Source organism: Diorhabda carinulata, chromosome 1, assembly GCF_026250575.1.
Source record: "Diorhabda carinulata isolate Delta chromosome 1, icDioCari1.1, whole genome shotgun sequence".
NCBI lineage: Eukaryota > Metazoa > Arthropoda > Insecta > Coleoptera > Chrysomelidae > Diorhabda > Diorhabda carinulata.
In genome coordinates this window covers 1,256,369-1,280,110 of record NC_079460.1, presented here as the reverse complement: position 1 = coordinate 1,280,110, position 23,742 = coordinate 1,256,369, and the positions used below count along the sequence as shown (strand labels likewise).

Here is a 23,742-nt window from a genome sequence, read left to right as displayed (position 1 = left end):
GCGAACTTCTTCCTCGATTTTTTCTGAGCATTTCAAACGGCATTTTAATCCACAAGATGGTCGGATTTTCCTGGCGCTGACTGAGCGTTTGGATTTGTAAGAAACGTATCCAAGACCGCTATTTCGAAGGGTTTTTGTTTTCTTCATAACCCAGTTGTCTGGGTTGCATGGCCGTTTTTTTCCTCTCTTCTGCCTCATTTCATCTTCTTCATGACTGAAATTTTCAAGGGGAGCTAAATTAGGGTTTCTGAAAAATTCCAGAGGTGAGGAATGTTTTGAGTCTGAACTTTCAGCACTATTTTCGGATTCATGCCAGTCACTGTCGTCACTGACGTTCGGGTTTTCATCGTCAACCTGCTCGTCGTCATTGCTACGGGAAGCTGAAGGATCGTTTCCATCTTGATTATGAATAATTTTAGTGAGGCGAATGATGGTTGGAGTTTCTTCGTCGACTACAACTGAATAAGAAGGTCCTTCTTTAGGGTCATAGTTTTTATAAGCATTATCATGAACAGTCGCACCTGTAGAGTACCCTTCAACTTCGACAAGTTCTGGATCGAATATTCCATCCGTGTTTGTAAAGATTTCCGCTTGTGTTATGAGGTCTTCAAATGATGGGTTTACGTTTGAAGCAGTAGTGGTTGGCAGAGTCTGAATTGTTGGGAAGACGTCATCTTCGCTGGAAAAAACAGGAATCTTACCTGAAGGTAAGGACTCTAGAGGTGGTGGGGAGAAGTTGGCTGTATCCACTACATTTCGTTCCTGAACAAGAGGCGTTTTTAGTTCAAGAAGGCCTAATATTTTTGCTCCTCGTGTGTTAAGATTCATTCTGAAAAATCGTCAATAGTGCAACATTTAGACTTGGCTGGATGAAAAGCTGCTTTTTCAATCACCAATAGTGTAACATTTCGACTTACCTGTATGAAAATCTGCCGTTCCAATCACCAATAGAGTTACAATAAGAAATAACACACCGAAAATTAATAACTTTACTCATCAAGAACATTACAACTCAAAATAACACATCAACTGAGCAAATCGTGCACGTTATCTCATCGAAATCTGTCACAACTGAAGATTTGACTCTATAGACGAGTGGTGGGGATAGCAAGTGAATCGTCTACACCGATTCAACTGCTACCCGGCGACCACTGAACTCCCACAAGTTAAAACGGTTTTTTGAGATTGATAGAGCTTTTTTTTCTGAATCCAGTGATACCAATAACTCAAAATCGTCATATTTTGAGTTGTAACACTATTGAAGCAAGGGTGCGATATGCTATAGTTGAAATAATAAATGAAACATTTAAAACAATTTCTATAACTTTGAATGAACCTCTCAAAGTCCTTCCTTTCGAAATAAGCCAATATGAAATTCATAATTTTAATTATTTGAAAGAAAATTAAAATATAATTGGCAATCAACAAAAATATAATCAACATAAAATAGGTGTAAGTGAATTAATTAGAACCAACCATATGAATGATGAAGAAAAAAATAATATAACCAAATTATGTAAAAAAGTTTCCGATATCTTTTTGAAACCACTAACTTTTACATCCAGAATAAAACATTCAATAAAAACAACAGACGAAATTCCGGTACATGTGAAATCTTATAGATACCCTTACAAACCTGCCTTAGAAGCGGAATCATTAAATGTTAACATCGATGATTGGGATTCAATAATTCAACGAGAAATAGACAATTTACGAAATGATTTTGAATTAATAAATGACGACTTATTATTATAATATTATAATATTAGAAATACCAATTTCAAATAGATCATTATACACTTATAAAAATAAAATTCTAATAACAAGTGGCGAAGTAAATAATATAAGAACAAAGAGAGAAAAATGTTTTGATTATACACGTATATTTGAAATTTTATCTAAGAGAGATTTAGAAAATAATATAGTTCAGTTTGTTAAAGTATACATTGATCCTAAACATCTTTATGCATTATACTTTAGAGAACCCTTGAAACCAGAACGATTTATACCTACTGTATAGAAATATTTTAAAAATGCAGCTTTTAAATTTATCCATTGTACAAATGTAGTCAAAGATATTCTTACTGACGAAGAACAAAAAGAAAAATTAGAATACTATCATTTATAAAAAAAAGGACATAGAAGAATTAACGAATTAAAGAAATCATTAACTGAAAAATATTATTGGCTTAAAATGTTACAAGATATAGAAAATTTCGTTAATAATTGTGAAATATGTCAAAAGAATAAATATGATCGAAATCCCCCAGTAATTAAATTTAATTTAACCCCAACAGCTAGCAAACCATTCGAACATATACACATAGATACCTCTATAATAGCTAATCATTCATATTTAACTATAATTGACGCATTCTCTCGTTAAGTTCAAGCATATTCAATGTCAAGTGTGAATGGAACCTCAGTTGTTGATAATATATTAAATTATGTTACTCATCACGGTTTACCTTACAAAATTACAGCTGATTGTGGTTCAGAGTTTAAGAGGAACGATCTTCAAGATTTTTGCAAATTGTACAAAATTGAACTACATTCTACGACATCTGAAAATAGTAATCCTAATTCACCTGTGGAACGATTCCATTCTAGTCTAATAATCCCGATCCGTTTGATTTAGACGATCATTTAATAATATCTGATTATATACAAAATCATAAAGAAACTTTTTGAAAATGAAAGAAATTTTTCCATTTATACCCTATAATCCAAAATCATACGATATTTGTCCCTCCTCAACCTTACTTGGCCAGAAATCAAAAAGAAGTTATTTTTATCAAAGAAGAATGTCCAATGTTCTTCTAGCAAGAAGAAAAATATTACTGCAAAAAAACATTTAAGTTAAAAGACAATTGTACTATTGAATTGTTGAACGGACGCTCTACTGAAAATTGTGTTGTTAGTGAAATAAATCTCCAAGAAACTATATTAGAACAAGTGACAAATAACGAACTTTTAGTAATTCCAAATTCAGGAACTGAAGTGATTTCCAAATGTGTTTCGGACCGTTATTTGAAAATAAGTTCTTCATCGATTATAAAAATTTCAAAGAACTGTAGCATCCAAATAGAAAGTGAAATCTTCTCAACTAACATACAAATCAAAAAAGGAAAATCAATAATATTACCGATATTAAACTTCAAATTTATAAATCTCCAAATTTAACCAACATAGACTTTCAAAAATTATATGAAATAAATAAAATTGCTAGGAATATAAGGCCAATCCATGAAATTTACATGTATCAATAGGACTAGTCACGATAATAATAATAATTTGTGTAATTTTAATAATATTATGGTTAATTCGAAAACAACTTTTTAATGTATTATAGTTAGTTCGCTTAAGATATTAATTGTAATCATTCAATAACACAAAATTAATAATAATTTTTTGTTAAATAGATTTTTAAAAAATAATTTCCGAACACCGAAAATTATATTTTGTTGATATTTATTACTCAAATTATGACAATAGGGACAGCACAATTAGAATACGGTTAACATATACATATATTGATGAAATGAATGGCATTGTAATGCACAGTGGTATGGTCTGACACTACGGCTAGAAATCAGTTGCATTTCAAATAAATGGGAAACAAATGGTATTGAGCTCATTTATGTTTTCTGTGTTAATAAGTGTTGTATTTTTATAATCAAATTGATGTTGAGAGACCTACATGATGTTAAATAAAATTACAAACTAATGAAATCAGATCCAACAAATCAATTCGAAAAAAAAGAATAATGATTCATGGGGAATTAATAAATACATAGCTCCAGACACTGCAAAAAACTCGTAATGTCTTACCACAAAAAATTTATGGCTTGCCAAAGCTTCATAACGAAAATATATCACGAAGGTCAAAAATTTCATATGTCCAATCACCTGTCACTTCTCTTTCGAAATATTTATTTATTTCTACACACTTCCACTGATTTGCCTCTTAAAAATTTGTGCATTTTATCCACTATTCATTATAGCTTTCCTGAGCAGTTTCTTACCTATTTGTCGATTAATTTCTTTCTAGTTTTTAACAAAATATTCCTTTCTTTTACATTTCGAATCTAAAATATTTCTCGCATCATCGCAAGGCTACTACAAAAGAACTCAAAGATAGACTACAATATTTGAGTTCTTTTGGATATTTATCAAAGTTGTACAATAAATTTATACTATTTCTAACATTACTTGGAATCATCCAAGATTTTCCAAAAACGAGTTGTATAAGTATAAATTTGCTTTCGTTCTTTTACTGTTATTATATGAAAAATGCCAAATGCACTCGAATTATTTATAACCTTGTTAACTTGCATTTATGTGAATTTTTCAAAGCCGCCAATATTTCGTGATGGTGTGCGGTAGAATCTAATTGATTGATTTTTAATAACAGACAAGGATCCTTAAAAATCTTTGACAAAAATTCCCGGGAGGTACCAAAACGGAATATAAAATAAAAGTAGTAATATGACTGGTACACCAGGTGCAAGCGCACACGCTTTTACAAACACGCGCACGTCCGCACACTAATTTTTTTACGTCTACCCATCCAACGATCGACTTAACCAAACGATTTCTAAGACACAAATAAGGTTGCTTCTCATTTATGATAGTGCTGTTCTCTGCCAAAATCTACAATAAAGTTTTTTCTACGAATTATATTATTCAAAAAGAATCCGATGTTTGTGATAATTTGCTACCAAGAACCTCAAGATAAAAATATTAAATCACTCAAAATAAGTTTATAAACTGGAGAATTGAAATTATTTTGAAGTTTATTTTGAAATTCATAATAAATATGCTAAGCTTCGACCATGCATGCTTATTTTTCAAATTACAAATATAAAAAACGGATGATTGGAATAAAAAAATTTAATACATAGCAAAAGATATGGTAAAATTTTTTGCAATAAGTGAATCTGAACAGGCCACTGTTTCCGTTTGAAAATGGATCCAACATCGACAATTGCTTTTAACTGGTGCTGCAAAATTGTACGAGACAGCAAGATACAAACAACAGGACTCATTTATCAACATAAACAGCAAATAATTGCATAAGCAAACGATTTAGCTTTGATAACCAGAAAAAAAGAAATGGAAAGAATAGAAAAGTGTGCAAATAATTATAGATTTAGAATAAAAGAGAAAGTTTGTTAATTTGAATACCTGAGAGCAACACTGTCAAATAAAAATAAAGAGCGCACTGAAATAAATAAGAGAATAGCTTAAGGAAGTGAAGCTATGGGATAAGTGAATTGATAAGTTCAAAGGAGTTATTTAGAGCAGACAAAATTTCGAACAATAAAACGACCAACGTCAACACAAAACAAGTGAAGGATTATGGGGAAGAAGACCTAAGGAAAAACTGAAAGATTTATGTAAATACCAAATAATAGCAAGATAAATAAAATCCCAAAGGGTAAAATGGTTGGGGCGTACTAAAGAGATGTCAGGAAATATGCAAAAATGCAAAAAGAGTCATTGATGAAGAGGAAACAGGTTAAAAAAAGGGGGAGATGAGAGAAAAAATTATTGGATGCAGTTTTGAAAGATATTAGGGAGGTAGAATCGAACTGGAGCGAAAAAGTACAGTATCGCAACCTGTGGAGAAGACTTATGAAATCAGTTGAAGATGAGTACAAAAAATTAGACAAACCCCTTAGCCCCTAAAGCCTGTAGTACTATCTTCCTCAACTTATATTTTATTTCACTGAAAACGTGTTTTATTACTTTATTACTAGCAACAAAATATCGGTTACACCACCCCCTTTAGAAGGAAGCATCTCCTGGAAGCTGTATGCCCTCTTCTGAAGATATTCTTCTCATATAGTATGCTATTGATAGCTTCTACTATCACTGTATAAAGAAGAATAGTCCAAATACTTGGAATATCAAGATTATTGGTGTCCGTGAATACTGTTGTTACTAAGTTGTTTGGAATATCTTTCTTTTCCAAATTTTTCAAATCAATTTCCATTGGTGAAACATGTAGGAGATTTAACTTGCAATTTTAATTCGTTAACCACAAAAGGCTGTCCGAATGTTATTTGCTGAAACATTCCTCTGAAAGTTTATACTCAGTATATTGTTTAGATTTTACAATTATTTTTTTTAATGGAAATATGGCTAAGAATTGATTGATTTATAGAATAATTACAATATGGTTCCCGCTTATTTTAATTTTAGTATATTAACAATTTGATGAATTTCTGTTTTTCTTCATACCCATAATTATTGATGTCTTGTAAATGGTTAGGACATTGAAAAATATTGCCGTGAGTGCAAATGTCGTATAGAGCTTAAGCATTAAGTTTGACTTTGATAAATATTTCGTGTCAGGTATTACGTTACAAGTTACGTATTCCGATTCAACTTCTGTAGGAATGGATAACATAATAAACATATTAAATAAAATATCATAATTAATAGGTATCGATAAAAAATATTGTATTTATTTTATATATGGAGTGTAGACTGGCACCATGATGTCTTTTTCACGTCAATATTTAGTCATTTTCTACGACATATGGTTAAAAAACACCCTCGTGACGTAAAAATCACGTGAACATGTCACAGCCAGCAATGTCATTTCTCAACGTCCTATTGATGTATTTCATAAACGTACTATTCACGTTAGTTTTGCCGGTAAAAGTACCTACTAAATATAGGTAACAAATATCTTCAAATAAAATATGAAAACTATTTCAATTTATCCATTTATTTGAATGAAAAATAAATTCATTTTTGTATAATTTATATTAACTGAATATATTAATATGATATGGAGAAACAACAGATGAAAGGTTAATAAGTTTCTGTCTTATTAGTAGCTAGCTAATGTGAATTGACTAGTGCAATCCGGTTATTCTTTCTTCTTACTCTTTTCTCTTCTCTTGAGAAGTAGGTATCCAGCTTTCGTCCCATCTCTTCAGAAGTCGGCCGGGAAGTCTCCTTGTAGTTGGTTTTTCATGTCGACGTGGTCTCTCCAATTTCGTCATCTCGATCTTATAAATATACAACATCCTGAATTTCCAGATTTTCTCTTGTAGCTTTTCTTCTTTTTTTTACCTCTTAGGTACACTATTTTAATAGATCTCAATTCTTTAATCTATGCTACCGTCATGTTCTTCATTTTTGTTGAGTCCGCTTCCTCTGCATATGTAAGTATAGGTTTATGTATGATTGTTTTGTAAATGCGTATTTTACTATCTGTGGAATTATATTTGTTTTTCTATATGAGGTCTGGCAGATAGCCAGAAATTTTTGAGGCATTATTTACTTCGGTTCGTAACTCTTGTTGTGTTTGACGCTTGTGATCTCAACTTCGAAGTATGTACATTGTCTACACTGGTGAATGGGGTTTTCATTCACAGTCAGTTTGCATCTTGTAGACTGTTTTGCTATTACCATTTATTCTATTTTTTCACAGGTATTTGCGTATTAAGGTTTCCGGCTGCTGTTTGAAACCGATATAACAAACGGTGTAGGTTATCCTTGTTATCGGCTATCAAAATTACGTCGTAGGCGTAGCATAATATCTTTATTCTTCTTTCACACCATTAATTATTTCATCTATAATTAAACTGAAAAAGAATGGGCTCCGGCTGTCACCTTGTCGAATTCCTGTTAGTATTGAAGCTTATTCGGTAAGCCCCTTGTTTTTCATGGCAACCATCAGTTTTCAGCCATCAATGCACTTCTTGATGAAAAGAAAGGGATCTGCAGCACTCGCCACCATCTTTTTAGACTCCATGAAATTAACAAACATTTGGTTCCAGCAGCGGAGTGACTGCTTCAGTCCATAAAGACTTTGAATTCACATACTCACACACTTCCAGCCTCAAAACCTACTAGCTAGTTGATTCATGAATACATCCTCATCAAGTTTACCATACAGAAAAGCAGTATGCACATCAAACTGATTCAAATCGTACCTTTCAACAGCAGCCAGACTCAACAGAGCTCTCACTGTTTCAAATCGAGCCACAGGACTGAAAGTTTGCTAAAAATCCACATCATCCTTCTGTGTGTACCCCTTTGCAACTGAACCGTCTTTATATCTGTCAACATCACCATTCGCTTTGCGTTTGACTTTCAGCACCCATCGGTTACCAAGTATACACAAGTATCATTATCTGTCAATGAATTCAGCTCTTCCTGCATGGATTGTTTCCATAAATCGCAGTCATCTGACTCAAGCATTTCTTTTACAGTACTCTCCCTCTCTACAATAAGTGCATAATTATTAGCAAAGTATGAGGGCAAAGCCTGGTGCGACTACTTCTGTGAAGCTAAGGGGACTGATCGACTGCAATGTACCCTTATCAATCCCTGCTTCAACTTTATTAACTCTGGTTCTTGAAACAGAAATTCTGGGTTTATCTGAAGAATTTTCTTCTGAGGGTTCTGCTGGATTCCTGGTAGGACACGTCTTCTCTACCATAGGCTGGACATTGGGAGTAATTTGACTAACTAACAACTTAAGTTACTCTTTCAAAAATAACATTACGAGATCGAACCCTTCTCAAAGTTCCACAAACAATAACATGGTATACTATTCTTGTCCATTCTTTTCCATTATCCACCTCTTCTCCTTAAACACATGCACGCAGCATTTAGTTCAAAAAAATTTTTAAATAGTCAATTGTAGGAGATGGTCATTGCATCCAAATTTCAATCGGCGACTTGCTCTGTCCAGTCGGTCCAGTCCTGTTCAAAATAAAAGCTGCAGTGTTCACCGCTTCTGCTCACAGTTTGATTGGCAAATTCTTTGAACATAGACAGTGCAGCTTCCATAATCGTGTGGTTTTCTCGTTCCGATAACCCCTCACTTGATGTCTTGCTCGGCAGACGCATTTCGATTAGTCTCAAACGTTCCGTCAGACTATTGAGTTCTTGAATAGGAACACTCTTCCAGATACTTTTAAATTCGAAATTGCGTCTACTGCAGCCTCTTCCATTCGACATTGAGGTTATTGAAATCACGCTGAAGGTGGGCAACATGATTGTTTCGCAATAGAAGTCTTGAAATCAAATGATCCTAACGTGCTCATGAGTAAGTACTTACTTGTTTCAGTGGAACAATGGAACAGTTTGTGGAACAGATGGAATAACTTACGCAAGTGAATGTGAACTTCGACTCGCTTTGTGTAGAACAAAGCAGTTCATAATATTGGCTTACAATGGAAATTGTGGTGAGTTATAAAGACGTCAAAGAACATCGCTATTTGGTTCACAAATATTACGCAGCGAATGCTATCTGGCGCAATCCGCATTTACCACTGCGAGCTACTGGTCAAGTAGAAATGATTTCTACTTAATCTATTTTCACATATGTATATATATATATATATATATATATATATATATATATATATATATATATATATATATATATATATATATATATATATGTATATACCCACTTACTAGATCTCTTCAACCATTTGAGTTCGTAGGTTGTTTGGATAAAATATTCAAACTTAACTAAAGTATCACATTTTTATGTATAACATTCGCTCCTTCCTTGGGAGCATTTTCAAAAGTATAATTAATATTTGATGATTAGAATATTTTGTAGAATAGATTTTTGATTAATAATTTTTGATAGTTAGTTTCATGAGCTGAGATTTTTGTTTTTTTAAATCAAATTCATAATATTTATTTTTTTCGTGTTTATGTAGAACAGTCGATGCATTTTTGGTGCATTTGTGATCATTTATTCTATTTACTAAATATTGCGTAGTCATTCCTATATAATTTTTAGAACAATTCAAACATGGAGTATATAATATTTGATTTCTTAGTGTCTTTAGTTTTGTTTTTTAGTGTTTTATCACCACTAGAAAGAGGAAAAAAATGAATTTATATATATATTTATATATATATATTTATACATATGTATATATATATATATATATATATATATATATATATATATATATATATATATATATATATATATATATATATAGATCCAGCGGTCAAATTGGCGTCGGTACTTTTACGGTATAGCCAGGAATCCTTCAATATACACCAATGTATATTGTATTGTATAATGCAAAATATATTCAACGGACAGGTTAGCAGCTTGATAATTTGGCAACGTTGAAATAGATATATTTGAGTTTATTAAATAACTTTCATTCTGCAGATTTGATGGCCGTATATGAATGTTATACTTGTAACGGAGGAAGTGGCATCTTAAAAAATATATTTAGAATCAACGTATTGGTTACGCCAAAGTGTATGGTGATTTAAATGCATTTTGCTTTCTTGGTCTTAATTTACATATATCCATTTCTATGAGTTGTTTGAGCATAATTTGATTATTATTTATTCGAACGTATCGCTACATGTCGCAAGTATGTTTGGGACGAACCAAAAAATTAACCATTTTAGTTTAAAATTGTGATCATATTCAGAGATCCGTATTGAAGCTTATAAGCAAAAGATGCCAATTCAAATCTAATTTTTTACTGACTATTCGAAGCAACATTCAAAACTCTCCGAACATTTAAGAGCTGATTAAAAAACTAAAAAACTGGACATTATTTCAGAGTCACCAATATGGTAGATCACAGAAACCCTTCTGTTGTCGATGTCTCAGAATAAACGTTAGTTTTATTTTGGTGCTGTTTTTTGGAAATTTCTCTATTCCATTTTTGTGATCTATGATAAGCAACCTGCATCCAGAATTGCTTATTTTTATTTTTTTATTTTATAAAAATATTGAATAGCTGAACAAATTTTTTGGCTGATTTTGATAATACTAAGAAGAAAATAACTATTAAAGAGTCTCCTCGGGCTATTACAAGCGGGCTAAACACAGACAGACGAAAAAGGACCCAAACAAACAATATTGATGATAGTTATCCAACTGCAAATCTTCGTTATGCTTAAAAAATCGTAGGAAGAAGAATTTTCATTGGTTTATTGATCTTAAAGATGAAAGAAGAATCCGTGATGCTAATACAAAGATGGGTAGTTCTTTAATAATGATATGCAAGACTACATCCAGATTGAGTGATTTCAAAAGAGATGGGAATGCCATAGAGCATGCTTGGGATAAAATGGATAAAATACCATTGGCGAGCATGATCCTCGACCTGAATTTTAGCTGTTGTTGAAACATTCCTTTTCATTAAATCCCTTGAAGAATTCCTTTGTTTTATTCTTTTATTTCAGCACTTTATCTAATTTTCATTATTCAAAGAGATGAGAAACGATTTTTGGTATTCAACAGTTAACAAATATATTCTCTTGTACCATAAAATTTTGTTTCAGCTTTTAAAATCTGATTAAATAAATATTCTTAACTCTATCAATATCTTCAACTTTTGAACAGCTGCTCATTTTCAATTTTTTTGAATGTATTTGAATACAAATTTAGCATGTTTTGAAATTGATTACAATTGTTCAATAACGTCTTATTAGAACAAAGTTGAATTTTTCACATGAGACATTTTGTATCTTAGATTTCAATTTGTTGCTATTTGCCATCGTAACAAGAAATATTTTTTCATATTCCATATACGGTATTCCACTAGTTCCTCGTGAAAGTCGTAAGCAGGTCACCATTTTCTGTACTTTGAAACGCACAACCCAAATATTCTGTCGTAGATAAAGGTTTTTAGGCCCACTCCAACTTAAAGATTTGATAAAACTCGAACCTCGTTTTGAAAAGTATATACATGTACAGAAGAACAACAAACTCTCTACAACAGTTTCACATTTTTGAGTCATCCTGTATTTCATTCTGCCAAATTTGAACAATGTGGCTCTTCTTTTAGATTGAATTGGCCCATAACTTATACCGAAACCTAAAAACTCTGAACTGTATAGTTTTTGTACTATTTAAATGTTGTTTATGAAACTTCCACCTATGAACCATTTGATTAGGGCCCTTAATGAGCACAATTAGAATACGGTTAACATATACATATATTGATGAAATGAATGGCATTGTAATGCACAGTGGTATGGTCTGACACTACGGCTAGAAATCAGTTGCATTTCAAATAAATGGGAAACAAATGGTATTGAGCTCATTTATGTTTTCTGTGTTAATAAGTGTTGTATTTTTATAATCAAATTGATGTTGAGAGACCTACATGATGTTAAATAAAATTACAAACTAATGAAATCAGATCCAACAAATCAATTCGAAAAAAAAGAATAATGATTCATGGGGAATTAATAAATACATAGCTCCAGACACTGCAAAAAACTCGTAATGTCTTACCACAAAAAATTTATGGCTTGCCAAAGCTTCATAACGAAAATATATCACGAAGGTCAAAAATTTCATATGTCCAATCACCTGTCACTTCTCTTTCGAAATATTTATTTATTTCTACACACTTCCACTGATTTGCCTCTTAAAAATTTGTGCATTTTATCCACTATTCATTATAGCTTTCCTGAGCAGTTTCTTACCTATTTGTCGATTAATTTCTTTCTAGTTTTTAACAAAATATTCCTTTCTTTTACATTTCGAATCTAAAATATTTCTCGCATCATCGCAAGGCTACTACAAAAGAACTCAAAGATAGACTACAATATTTGAGTTCTTTTGGATATTTATCAAAGTTGTACAATAAATTTATACTATTTCTAACATTACTTGGAATCATCCAAGATTTTCCAAAAACGAGTTGTATAAGTATAAATTTGCTTTCGTTCTTTTACTGTTATTATATGAAAAATGCCAAATGCACTCGAATTATTTATAACCTTGTTAACTTGCATTTATGTGAATTTTTCAAAGCCGCCAATATTTCGTGATGGTGTGCGGTAGAATCTAATTGATTGATTTTTAATAACAGACAAGGATCCTTAAAAATCTTTGACAAAAATTCCCGGGAGGTACCAAAACGGAATATAAAATAAAAGTAGTAATATGACTGGTACACCAGGTGCAAGCGCACACGCTTTTACAAACACGCGCACGTCCGCACACTAATTTTTTTACGTCTACCCATCCAACGATCGACTTAACCAAACGATTTCTAAGACACAAATAAGGTTGCTTCTCATTTATGATAGTGCTGTTCTCTGCCAAAATCTACAATAAAGTTTTTTCTACGAATTATATTATTCAAAAAGAATCCGATGTTTGTGATAATTTGCTACCAAGAACCTCAAGATAAAAATATTAAATCACTCAAAATAAGTTTATAAACTGGAGAATTGAAATTATTTTGAAGTTTATTTTGAAATTCATAATAAATATGCTAAGCTTCGACCATGCATGCTTATTTTTCAAATTACAAATATAAAAAACGGATGATTGGAATAAAAAAATTTAATACATAGCAAAAGATATGGTAAAATTTTTTGCAATAAGTGAATCTGAACAGGCCACTGTTTCCGTTTGAAAATGGATCCAACATCGACAATTGCTTTTAACTGGTGCTGCAAAATTGTACGAGACAGCAAGATACAAACAACAGGACTCATTTATCAACATAAACAGCAAATAATTGCATAAGCAAACGATTTAGCTTTGATAACCAGAAAAAAAGAAATGGAAAGAATAGAAAAGTGTGCAAATAATTATAGATTTAGAATAAAAGAGAAAGTTTGTTAATTTGAATACCTGAGAGCAACACTGTCAAATAAAAATAAAGAGCGCACTGAAATAAATAAGAGAATAGCTTAAGGAAGTGAAGCTATGGGATAAGTGAATTGATAAGTTCAAAGGAGTTATTTAGAGCAGACAAAATTTCGAACAATAAAACGACCAACGTCAACACAAAACAAGTGAAGGATTATGGGGAAGAAGACCTAAGGAAAAACTGAAAGATTTATGTAAATACCAAATAATAGCAAGATAAATAAAATCCCAAAGGGTAAAATGGTTGGGGCGTACTAAAGAGATGTCAGGAAATATGCAAAAATGCAAAAAGAGTCATTGATGAAGAGGAAACAGGTTAAAAAAAGGGGGAGATGAGAGAAAAAATTATTGGATGCAGTTTTGAAAGATATTAGGGAGGTAGAATCGAACTGGAGCGAAAAAGTACAGTATCGCAACCTGTGGAGAAGACTTATGAAATCAGTTGAAGATGAGTACAAAAAATTAGACAAACCCCTTAGCCCCTAAAGCCTGTAGTACTATCTTCCTCAACTTATATTTTATTTCACTGAAAACGTGTTTTATTACTTTATTACTAGCAACAAAATATCGGTTACACCACCCCCTTTAGAAGGAAGCATCTCCTGGAAGCTGTATGCCCTCTTCTGAAGATATTCTTCTCATATAGTATGCTATTGATAGCTTCTACTATCACTGTATAAAGAAGAATAGTCCAAATACTTGGAATATCAAGATTATTGGTGTCCGTGAATACTGTTGTTACTAAGTTGTTTGGAATATCTTTCTTTTCCAAATTTTTCAAATCAATTTCCATTGGTGAAACATGTAGGAGATTTAACTTGCAATTTTAATTCGTTAACCACAAAAGGCTGTCCGAATGTTATTTGCTGAAACATTCCTCTGAAAGTTTATACTCAGTATATTGTTTAGATTTTACAATTATTTTTTTTAATGGAAATATGGCTAAGAATTGATTGATTTATAGAATAATTACAATATGGTTCCCGCTTATTTTAATTTTAGTATATTAACAATTTGATGAATTTCTGTTTTTCTTCATACCCATAATTATTGATGTCTTGTAAATGGTTAGGACATTGAAAAATATTGCCGTGAGTGCAAATGTCGTATAGAGCTTAAGCATTAAGTTTGACTTTGATAAATATTTCGTGTCAGGTATTACGTTACAAGTTACGTATTCCGATTCAACTTCTGTAGGAATGGATAACATAATAAACATATTAAATAAAATATCATAATTAATAGGTATCGATAAAAAATATTGTATTTATTTTATATATGGAGTGTAGACTGGCACCATGATGTCTTTTTCACGTCAATATTTAGTCATTTTCTACGACATATGGTTAAAAAACACCCTCGTGACGTAAAAATCACGTGAACATGTCACAGCCAGCAATGTCATTTCTCAACGTCCTATTGATGTATTTCATAAACGTACTATTCACGTTAGTTTTGCCGGTAAAAGTACCTACTAAATATAGGTAACAAATATCTTCAAATAAAATATGAAAACTATTTCAATTTATCCATTTATTTGAATGAAAAATAAATTCATTTTTGTATAATTTATATTAACTGAATATATTAATATGATATGGAGAAACAACAGATGAAAGGTTAATAAGTTTCTGTCTTATTAGTAGCTAGCTAATGTGAATTGACTAGTGCAATCCGGTTATTCTTTCTTCTTACTCTTTTCTCTTCTCTTGAGAAGTAGGTATCCAGCTTTCGTCCCATCTCTTCAGAAGTCGGCCGGGAAGTCTCCTTGTAGTTGGTTTTTCATGTCGACGTGGTCTCTCCAATTTCGTCATCTCGATCTTATAAATATACAACATCCTGAATTTCCAGATTTTCTCTTGTAGCTTTTCTTCTTTTTTTTACCTCTTAGGTACACTATTTTAATAGATCTCAATTCTTTAATCTATGCTACCGTCATGTTCTTCATTTTTGTTGAGTCCGCTTCCTCTGCATATGTAAGTATAGGTTTATGTATGATTGTTTTGTAAATGCGTATTTTACTATCTGTGGAATTATATTTGTTTTTCTATATGAGGTCTGGCAGATAGCCAGAAATTTTTGAGGCATTATTTACTTCGGTTCGTAACTCTTGTTGTGTTTGACGCTTGTGATCTCAACTTCGAAGTATGTACATTGTCTACACTGGTGAATGGGGTTTTCATTCACAGTCAGTTTGCATCTTGTAGACTGTTTTGCTATTACCATTTATTCTATTTTTTCACAGGTATTTGCGTATTAAGGTTTCCGGCTGCTGTTTGAAACCGATATAACAAACGGTGTAGGTTATCCTTGTTATCGGCTATCAAAATTACGTCGTAGGCGTAGCATAATATCTTTATTCTTCTTTCACACCATTAATTATTTCATCTATAATTAAACTGAAAAAGAATGGGCTCCGGCTGTCACCTTGTCGAATTCCTGTTAGTATTGAAGCTTATTCGGTAAGCCCCTTGTTTTTCATGGCAACCATCAGTTTTCAGCCATCAATGCACTTCTTGATGAAAAGAAAGGGATCTGCAGCACTCGCCACCATCTTTTTAGACTCCATGAAATTAACAAACATTTGGTTCCAGCAGCGGAGTGACTGCTTCAGTCCATAAAGACTTTGAATTCACATACTCACACACTTCCAGCCTCAAAACCTACTAGCTAGTTGATTCATGAATACATCCTCATCAAGTTTACCATACAGAAAAGCAGTATGCACATCAAACTGATTCAAATCGTACCTTTCAACAGCAGCCAGACTCAACAGAGCTCTCACTGTTTCAAATCGAGCCACAGGACTGAAAGTTTGCTAAAAATCCACATCATCCTTCTGTGTGTACCCCTTTGCAACTGAACCGTCTTTATATCTGTCAACATCACCATTCGCTTTGCGTTTGACTTTCAGCACCCATCGGTTACCAAGTATACACAAGTATCATTATCTGTCAATGAATTCAGCTCTTCCTGCATGGATTGTTTCCATAAATCGCAGTCATCTGACTCAAGCATTTCTTTTACAGTACTCTCCCTCTCTACAATAAGTGCATAATTATTAGCAAAGTATGAGGGCAAAGCCTGGTGCGACTACTTCTGTGAAGCTAAGGGGACTGATCGACTGCAATGTACCCTTATCAATCCCTGCTTCAACTTTATTAACTCTGGTTCTTGAAACAGAAATTCTGGGTTTATCTGAAGAATTTTCTTCTGAGGGTTCTGCTGGATTCCTGGTAGGACACGTCTTCTCTACCATAGGCTGGACATTGGGAGTAATTTGACTAACTAACAACTTAAGTTACTCTTTCAAAAATAACATTACGAGATCGAACCCTTCTCAAAGTTCCACAAACAATAACATGGTATACTATTCTTGTCCATTCTTTTCCATTATCCACCTCTTCTCCTTAAACACATGCACGCAGCATTTAGTTCAAAAAAATTTTTAAATAGTCAATTGTAGGAGATGGTCATTGCATCCAAATTTCAATCGGCGACTTGCTCTGTCCAGTCGGTCCAGTCCTGTTCAAAATAAAAGCTGCAGTGTTCACCGCTTCTGCTCACAGTTTGATTGGCAAATTCTTTGAACATAGACAGTGCAGCTTCCATAATCGTGTGGTTTTCTCGTTCCGATAACCCCTCACTTGATGTCTTGCTCGGCAGACGCATTTCGATTAGTCTCAAACGTTCCGTCAGACTATTGAGTTCTTGAATAGGAACACTCTTCCAGATACTTTTAAATTCGAAATTGCGTCTACTGCAGCCTCTTCCATTCGACATTGAGGTTATTGAAATCACGCTGAAGGTGGGCAACATGATTGTTTCGCAATAGAAGTCTTGAAATCAAATGATCCTAACGTGCTCATGAGTAAGTACTTACTTGTTTCAGTGGAACAATGGAACAGTTTGTGGAACAGATGGAATAACTTACGCAAGTGAATGTGAACTTCGACTCGCTTTGTGTAGAACAAAGCAGTTCATAATATTGGCTTACAATGGAAATTGTGGTGAGTTATAAAGACGTCAAAGAACATCGCTATTTGGTTCACAAATATTACGCAGCGAATGCTATCTGGCGCAATCCGCATTTACCACTGCGAGCTACTGGTCAAGTAGAAATGATTTCTACTTAATCTATTTTCACATATGTATATATATATATATATATATATATATATATATATATATATATATATATATATATATATATATATGTATATACCCACTTACTAGATCTCTTCAACCATTTGATTTCGTAGGTTGTTTGGATAAAATATTCAAACTTAACTAAAGTATCACATTTTTATGTATAACATTCGCTCCTTCCTTGGGAGCATTTTCAAAAGTATAATTAATATTTGATGATTAGAATATTTTGTAGAATAGATTTTTGATTAATAATTTTTGATAGTTAGTTTCATGAGCTGAGATTTTTGTTTTTTTAAATCAAATTCATAATATTTATTTTTTTCGTGTTTATGTAGAACAGTCGATGCATTTTTGGTGCATTTGTGATCATTTATTCTATTTACTAAATATTGCGTAGTCATTCCTATATAATTTTTAGAACAATTCAAACATGGAGTATATAATATTTGATTTCTTAGTGTCTTTAGTTTTGTTTTTTAGTGTTTTATCACCACTAGAAAGAGGAAAAAAATGAATTTATATATATATTTATATATATATATTTATACATATGTATATATATATATATATATATATATATATATATATATATATATATATATATATAGATCCAGCGGTCAAATTGGCGTCGGTACTTTTACGGTATAGCCAGGAATCCTTCAATATACACCAATGTATATTGTATTGTATAATGCAAAATATATTCAACGGACAGGTTAGCAGCTTGATAATTTGGCAACGTTGAAATAGATATATTTGAGTTTATTAAATAACTTTCATTCTGCAGATTTGATGGCCGTATATGAATGTTATACTTGTAACGGAGGAAGTGGCATCTTAAAAAATATATTTAGAATCAACGTATTGGTTACGCCAAAGTGTATGGTGATTTAAATGCATTTTGCTTTCTTGGTCTTAATTTACATATATCCATTTCTATGAGTTGTTTGAGCATAATTTGATTATTATTTATTCGAACGTATCGCTACATGTCGCAAGTATGTTTGGGACGAACCAAAAAATTAACCATTTTAGTTTAAAATTGTGATCATATTCAGAGATCCGTATTGAAGCTTATAAGCAAAAGATGCCAATTCAAATCTAATTTTTTACTGACTATTCGAAGCAACATTCAAAACTCTCCGAACATTTAAGAGCTGATTAAAAAACTAAAAAACTGGACATTATTTCAGAGTCACCAATATGGTAGATCACAGAAACCCTTCTGTTGTCGATGTCTCAGAATAAACGTTAGTTTTATTTTGGTGCTGTTTTTTGGAAATTTCTCTATTCCATTTTTGTGATCTATGATAAGCAACCTGCATCCAGAATTGCTTATTTTTATTTTTTTATTTTATAAAAATATTGAATAGCTGAACAAATTTTTTGGCTGATTTTGATAATACTAAGAAGAAAATAACTATTAAAGAGTCTCCTCGGGCTATTACAAGCGGGCTAAACACAGACAGACGAAAAAGGACCCAAACAAACAATATTGATGATAGTTATCCAACTGCAAATCTTCGTTATGCTTAAAAAATCGTAGGAAGAAGAATTTTCATTGGTTTATTGATCTTAAAGATGAAAGAAGAATCCGTGATGCTAATACAAAGATGGGTAGTTCTTTAATAATGATATGCAAGACTACATCCAGATTGAGTGATTTCAAAAGAGATGGGAATGCCATAGAGCATGCTTGGGATAAAATGGATAAAATACCATTGGCGAGCATGATCCTCGACCTGAATTTTAGCTGTTGTTGAAACATTCCTTTTCATTAAATCCCTTGAAGAATTCCTTTGTTTTATTCTTTTATTTCAGCACTTTATCTAATTTTCATTATTCAAAGAGATGAGAAACGATTTTTGGTATTCAACAGTTAACAAATATATTCTCTTGTACCATAAAATTTTGTTTCAGCTTTTAAAATCTGATTAAATAAATATTCTTAACTCTATCAATATCTTCAACTTTTGAACAGCTGCTCATTTTCAATTTTTTTGAATGTATTTGAATACAAATTTAGCATGTTTTGAAATTGATTACAATTGTTCAATAACGTCTTATTAGAACAAAGTTGAATTTTTCACATGAGACATTTTGTATCTTAGATTTCAATTTGTTGCTATTTGCCATCGTAACAAGAAATATTTTTTCATATTCCATATACGGTATTCCACTAGTTCCTCGTGAAAGTCGTAAGCAGGTCACCATTTTCTGTACTTTGAAACGCACAACCCAAATATTCTGTCGTAGATAAAGGTTTTTAGGCCCACTCCAACTTAAAGATTTGATAAAACTCGAACCTCGTTTTGAAAAGTATATACATGTACAGAAGAACAACAAACTCTCTACAACAGTTTCACATTTTTGAGTCATCCTGTATTTCATTCTGCCAAATTTGAACAATGTGGCTCTTCTTTTAGATTGAATTGGCCCATAACTTATACCGAAACCTAAAAACTCTGAACTGTATAGTTTTTGTACTATTTAAATGTTGTTTATGAAACTTCCACCTATGAACCATTTGATTAGGGCCCTTAATGATACTTGCTGTGTCTAGCTGATTTTCATAATATACTGATATAAATGCATCAAGCTATTCGACGCCATTTGAAGAAGAAAAATGGAGTTTCACTTTCGAAAAAGGATAACTCCTTCTTTGAAATTGATAAGCCTTAAGAAGTAGCGGTAAACGACTTGAAACTCTATCCATTTGCCGATTTTTCAATAAAATAGAGTCCATTACGAATCCACTTGGAATGCTCACATCTACGTTTACAGACCACCTAGTCTGACTGCGAAATGAAAATTTGTTGTAGAACAAATAATGTAAATTTGTGACTGTTCGCATATCTACTTTCATGAATTGTCCACTCGTTACCGAGTAACACAGCTGCTATTTTTTGCAAGAAGATCTCTCCTCAGAATAATTTTATCGTGTCTTTGTAATTGCAATAAGCTGTAACTGATTCTTTGGGACTCTCTTATTGGTGGGAATTTTATCCAAGCAAAGGGTAACATCGTAATTTTCAGTCTGGTTTAGGGGTACCAGACGAGAGAGTATTATGCCATCCTGATGAGATCATAACAAGGTCGAAACTAGTCGGTGGCTATACCTCTCTCCTTGCAATTGCGAAACATTGAGATGTCTGTCTCGATTATCGGTCGATCGGCATCACGCTCTTCGTTGTGGATGTAATTCAATGTTCGGCGTGGTATTAGCCAGGAAAGTGCAAAATGACTTACAGACAAATCTAAATGATTAACGAGTAATGTCAAACTAATAATACATTGTTTTTAAATCTCACGGTATTTCCACACTTGTAATCTCCTTTTTAATAAATAAAAGTTCAGAAATGCATTTTCAATATAAAAACGATTCCTTCTTTTCCATTGATAATTTGAAGTCGTCAATACTATATATTATAAGAGGAATAAGTACTGGAGACGATAGTTGACGTTTCCGTCTCTTGTGACTGAAAACATATTTTCGCTGGATTTTTAGCATTTGTAAAAAATATACTTCGACACTAACTTAGCACGAATGATGCATGTAGAATTTCACTTTTCAAAAACATACCTTGCTGTTGGAAATAATAAAAAATAGTTGCCTACACACACTTGATGAGTACTTTAATAAAACAAATTCATATCATTCTCAGTAAGATAGAATCACTGGTGGTCGTGGAGCAGTCTGAAAATTAGCATCAATATTCAATCAACAGTTTCGGACTGGAGAATTGACTGTATTTCTAAAAAATTTTGAGAAATTGGCTCAGTACATCAACAATATTATTATTATTTCTATCATTACCAATCTTGTTGAAATAACATTTGGTTTTAGTTTCAATATCGGATCCATCTCTTACTTCAGAATCCGAATATGTTCCTTCGTCCACCGTATCAGATATGTCAACGTTTGAGTCCTCGCTGCTACAAGCAGCACCAGTTGAAACAAAATATGAACCACAGGATGCAAACAATATATTAGGAACTCTTGAGATGAATATTTCAAATAATATGAAAATTGATGTTTCAAGTGATGAAATCGCTGGTGATTTTTTGCTGGTGACTTTCTTGCGGAAAGTACTAAATTAATGTCTGAACAATCTTTGAATGCAATTTTGGGCAGTGTTTGTTGACATTCCTTAGCATACTTAAATTACCTGATGTCGAGGTTATCTTTTCAAAAAACATCACAAATTCATATTATTGTTGTAATAAGAAATGAGAGCAGAATTCATAATTAATATAAAACAAAAAGTATTACTTAAAAGCAATAATTTTAATCAAGAAATGAAGTTATCAGACATCCTTCAAACTGTTTTGATAGATATAAGGATTGCCATATACTGGTCTTTATTGTATTAATGATTCACTCATTATTCAAAGCGATTCATATTGAATCATGGAGAGTTTGATGTTATGATATTGAGAATTCACTTTTACCTAACTGAACCGAATCATTGTTTTGTTGATTCATTGAGTATCTAATTATTACATTTTATGTCATAGATAATGTAACACGCTCACGGCCACCTGGTCAGGTTACGTTAGCTTCGGTTTGCAAAATAGAATTTTCTCAATTTTTCACATTGACTTGTTCAAAAATGGATAATCAACATTTTTGTTCATTTTATTACTTGAAGAAAAAAGATATTAACAATTATTCGTCAATAAGCGTTTACATGAACATCCAAAACCATTATTTTCTGATATTCTCATATCTTCTATAAACACTTGAGAGATTTTTATTGGAATTAGATGATTTTTAGATTTTTTTACAGACGAAAATTATCGACATATTACTTATAACGTTTTGATACGTTGCCTCAGTTGATGAAAAAACAGAATATTATCAAGAGCAACATTGGTGCGACGGAAAATTTGATTTATACTAGTAACTGATATGATTACAACGATAATATTTCATTTTAAGATGAACCGTTGGATTGGCAACGTTGTGCGGATGCCTGAGTGCAAATAATATAGATATACATACACGGATGCCAATCTGACCGTTCATTTAATCCTACATATACAAATAAGCGATACCAGAGCCATACAACAGAAACTCTGTGAACTTTAATTTAAAATCCATTCAAATATGGTGTAAATTGCACTCCGGCCCATTTTTACCTTATGTGATAGCTGATGAAATTCCAAGTCGAATGCACTATCTTTTTTCGATTTGCAAATTGGCATCTGTATATTGGATTCCACTTTACCGCTGATGCCACCTTAACCGCAATTTTAACATGGGGGGATTCCACTTCACGCCGCTAATGTATATATATATATATATATATATATATATATATATATATATATATATATATATATATATATATATATATATATATATGAATTGTAAAGACGTCTCTGCCAGCTATATTATAAGCTGTTATATATTTCATTAGAAGTTATATCGTAGTTCCCCTTTATACTGATGGCAACTTGATTTGGAATAAATAATTGGAACTGCTCCATAATAATTTCGTGCTATCTTCAACAAAATTATATCCAGCAATCCCACAAGTTCCTCCGAATATAATATGTTTAGTTTAATGGAATATTCCGATAATGTACTATTTCATTCATGGAAATGTTGTATATTTTGATGTTTTGTTTCTTGATTGATTATAGTATATGTTTAACTTTTTCTTGAACATGCTTATATCACTTTTAGGATAATTATTTTCTTTCGCATTTTCGTTTATAGAAATATTTGAGAAATAAAAATAAATTAATCCAAGACGATTTATCAAGAAAAGCATATAAAAACGTTTAAGAAGTAATGAAATATATTTATTAACTATATTGATACAGATAAAACAAAAGTTTCAGTGGTAAAATTTATTTGCTGCTAAGATGCTCCGTAAAGGAATAATAACTAGATCATGATTGCATCGATAACATATCGATATCCTTCGGACTCTAAAAAAAGG

The 23,742-nt window shown here is 32.0% G+C and overlaps 1 protein-coding gene across 1 annotated transcript in view; it reads left to right on the top strand.

Annotated features, from left to right (window-relative positions):
* LOC130902347 (uncharacterized) overlaps positions 1-23,742 on the top strand; it is a 125,807-nt gene that overhangs the window by 59,481 nt on the left and 42,584 nt on the right. Inside the window, 1 exon segment of the mRNA XM_057814440.1 lies at positions 21,639-21,848. Within this exon segment, the coding sequence (XP_057670423.1) occupies positions 21,639-21,848 (210 nt within the window).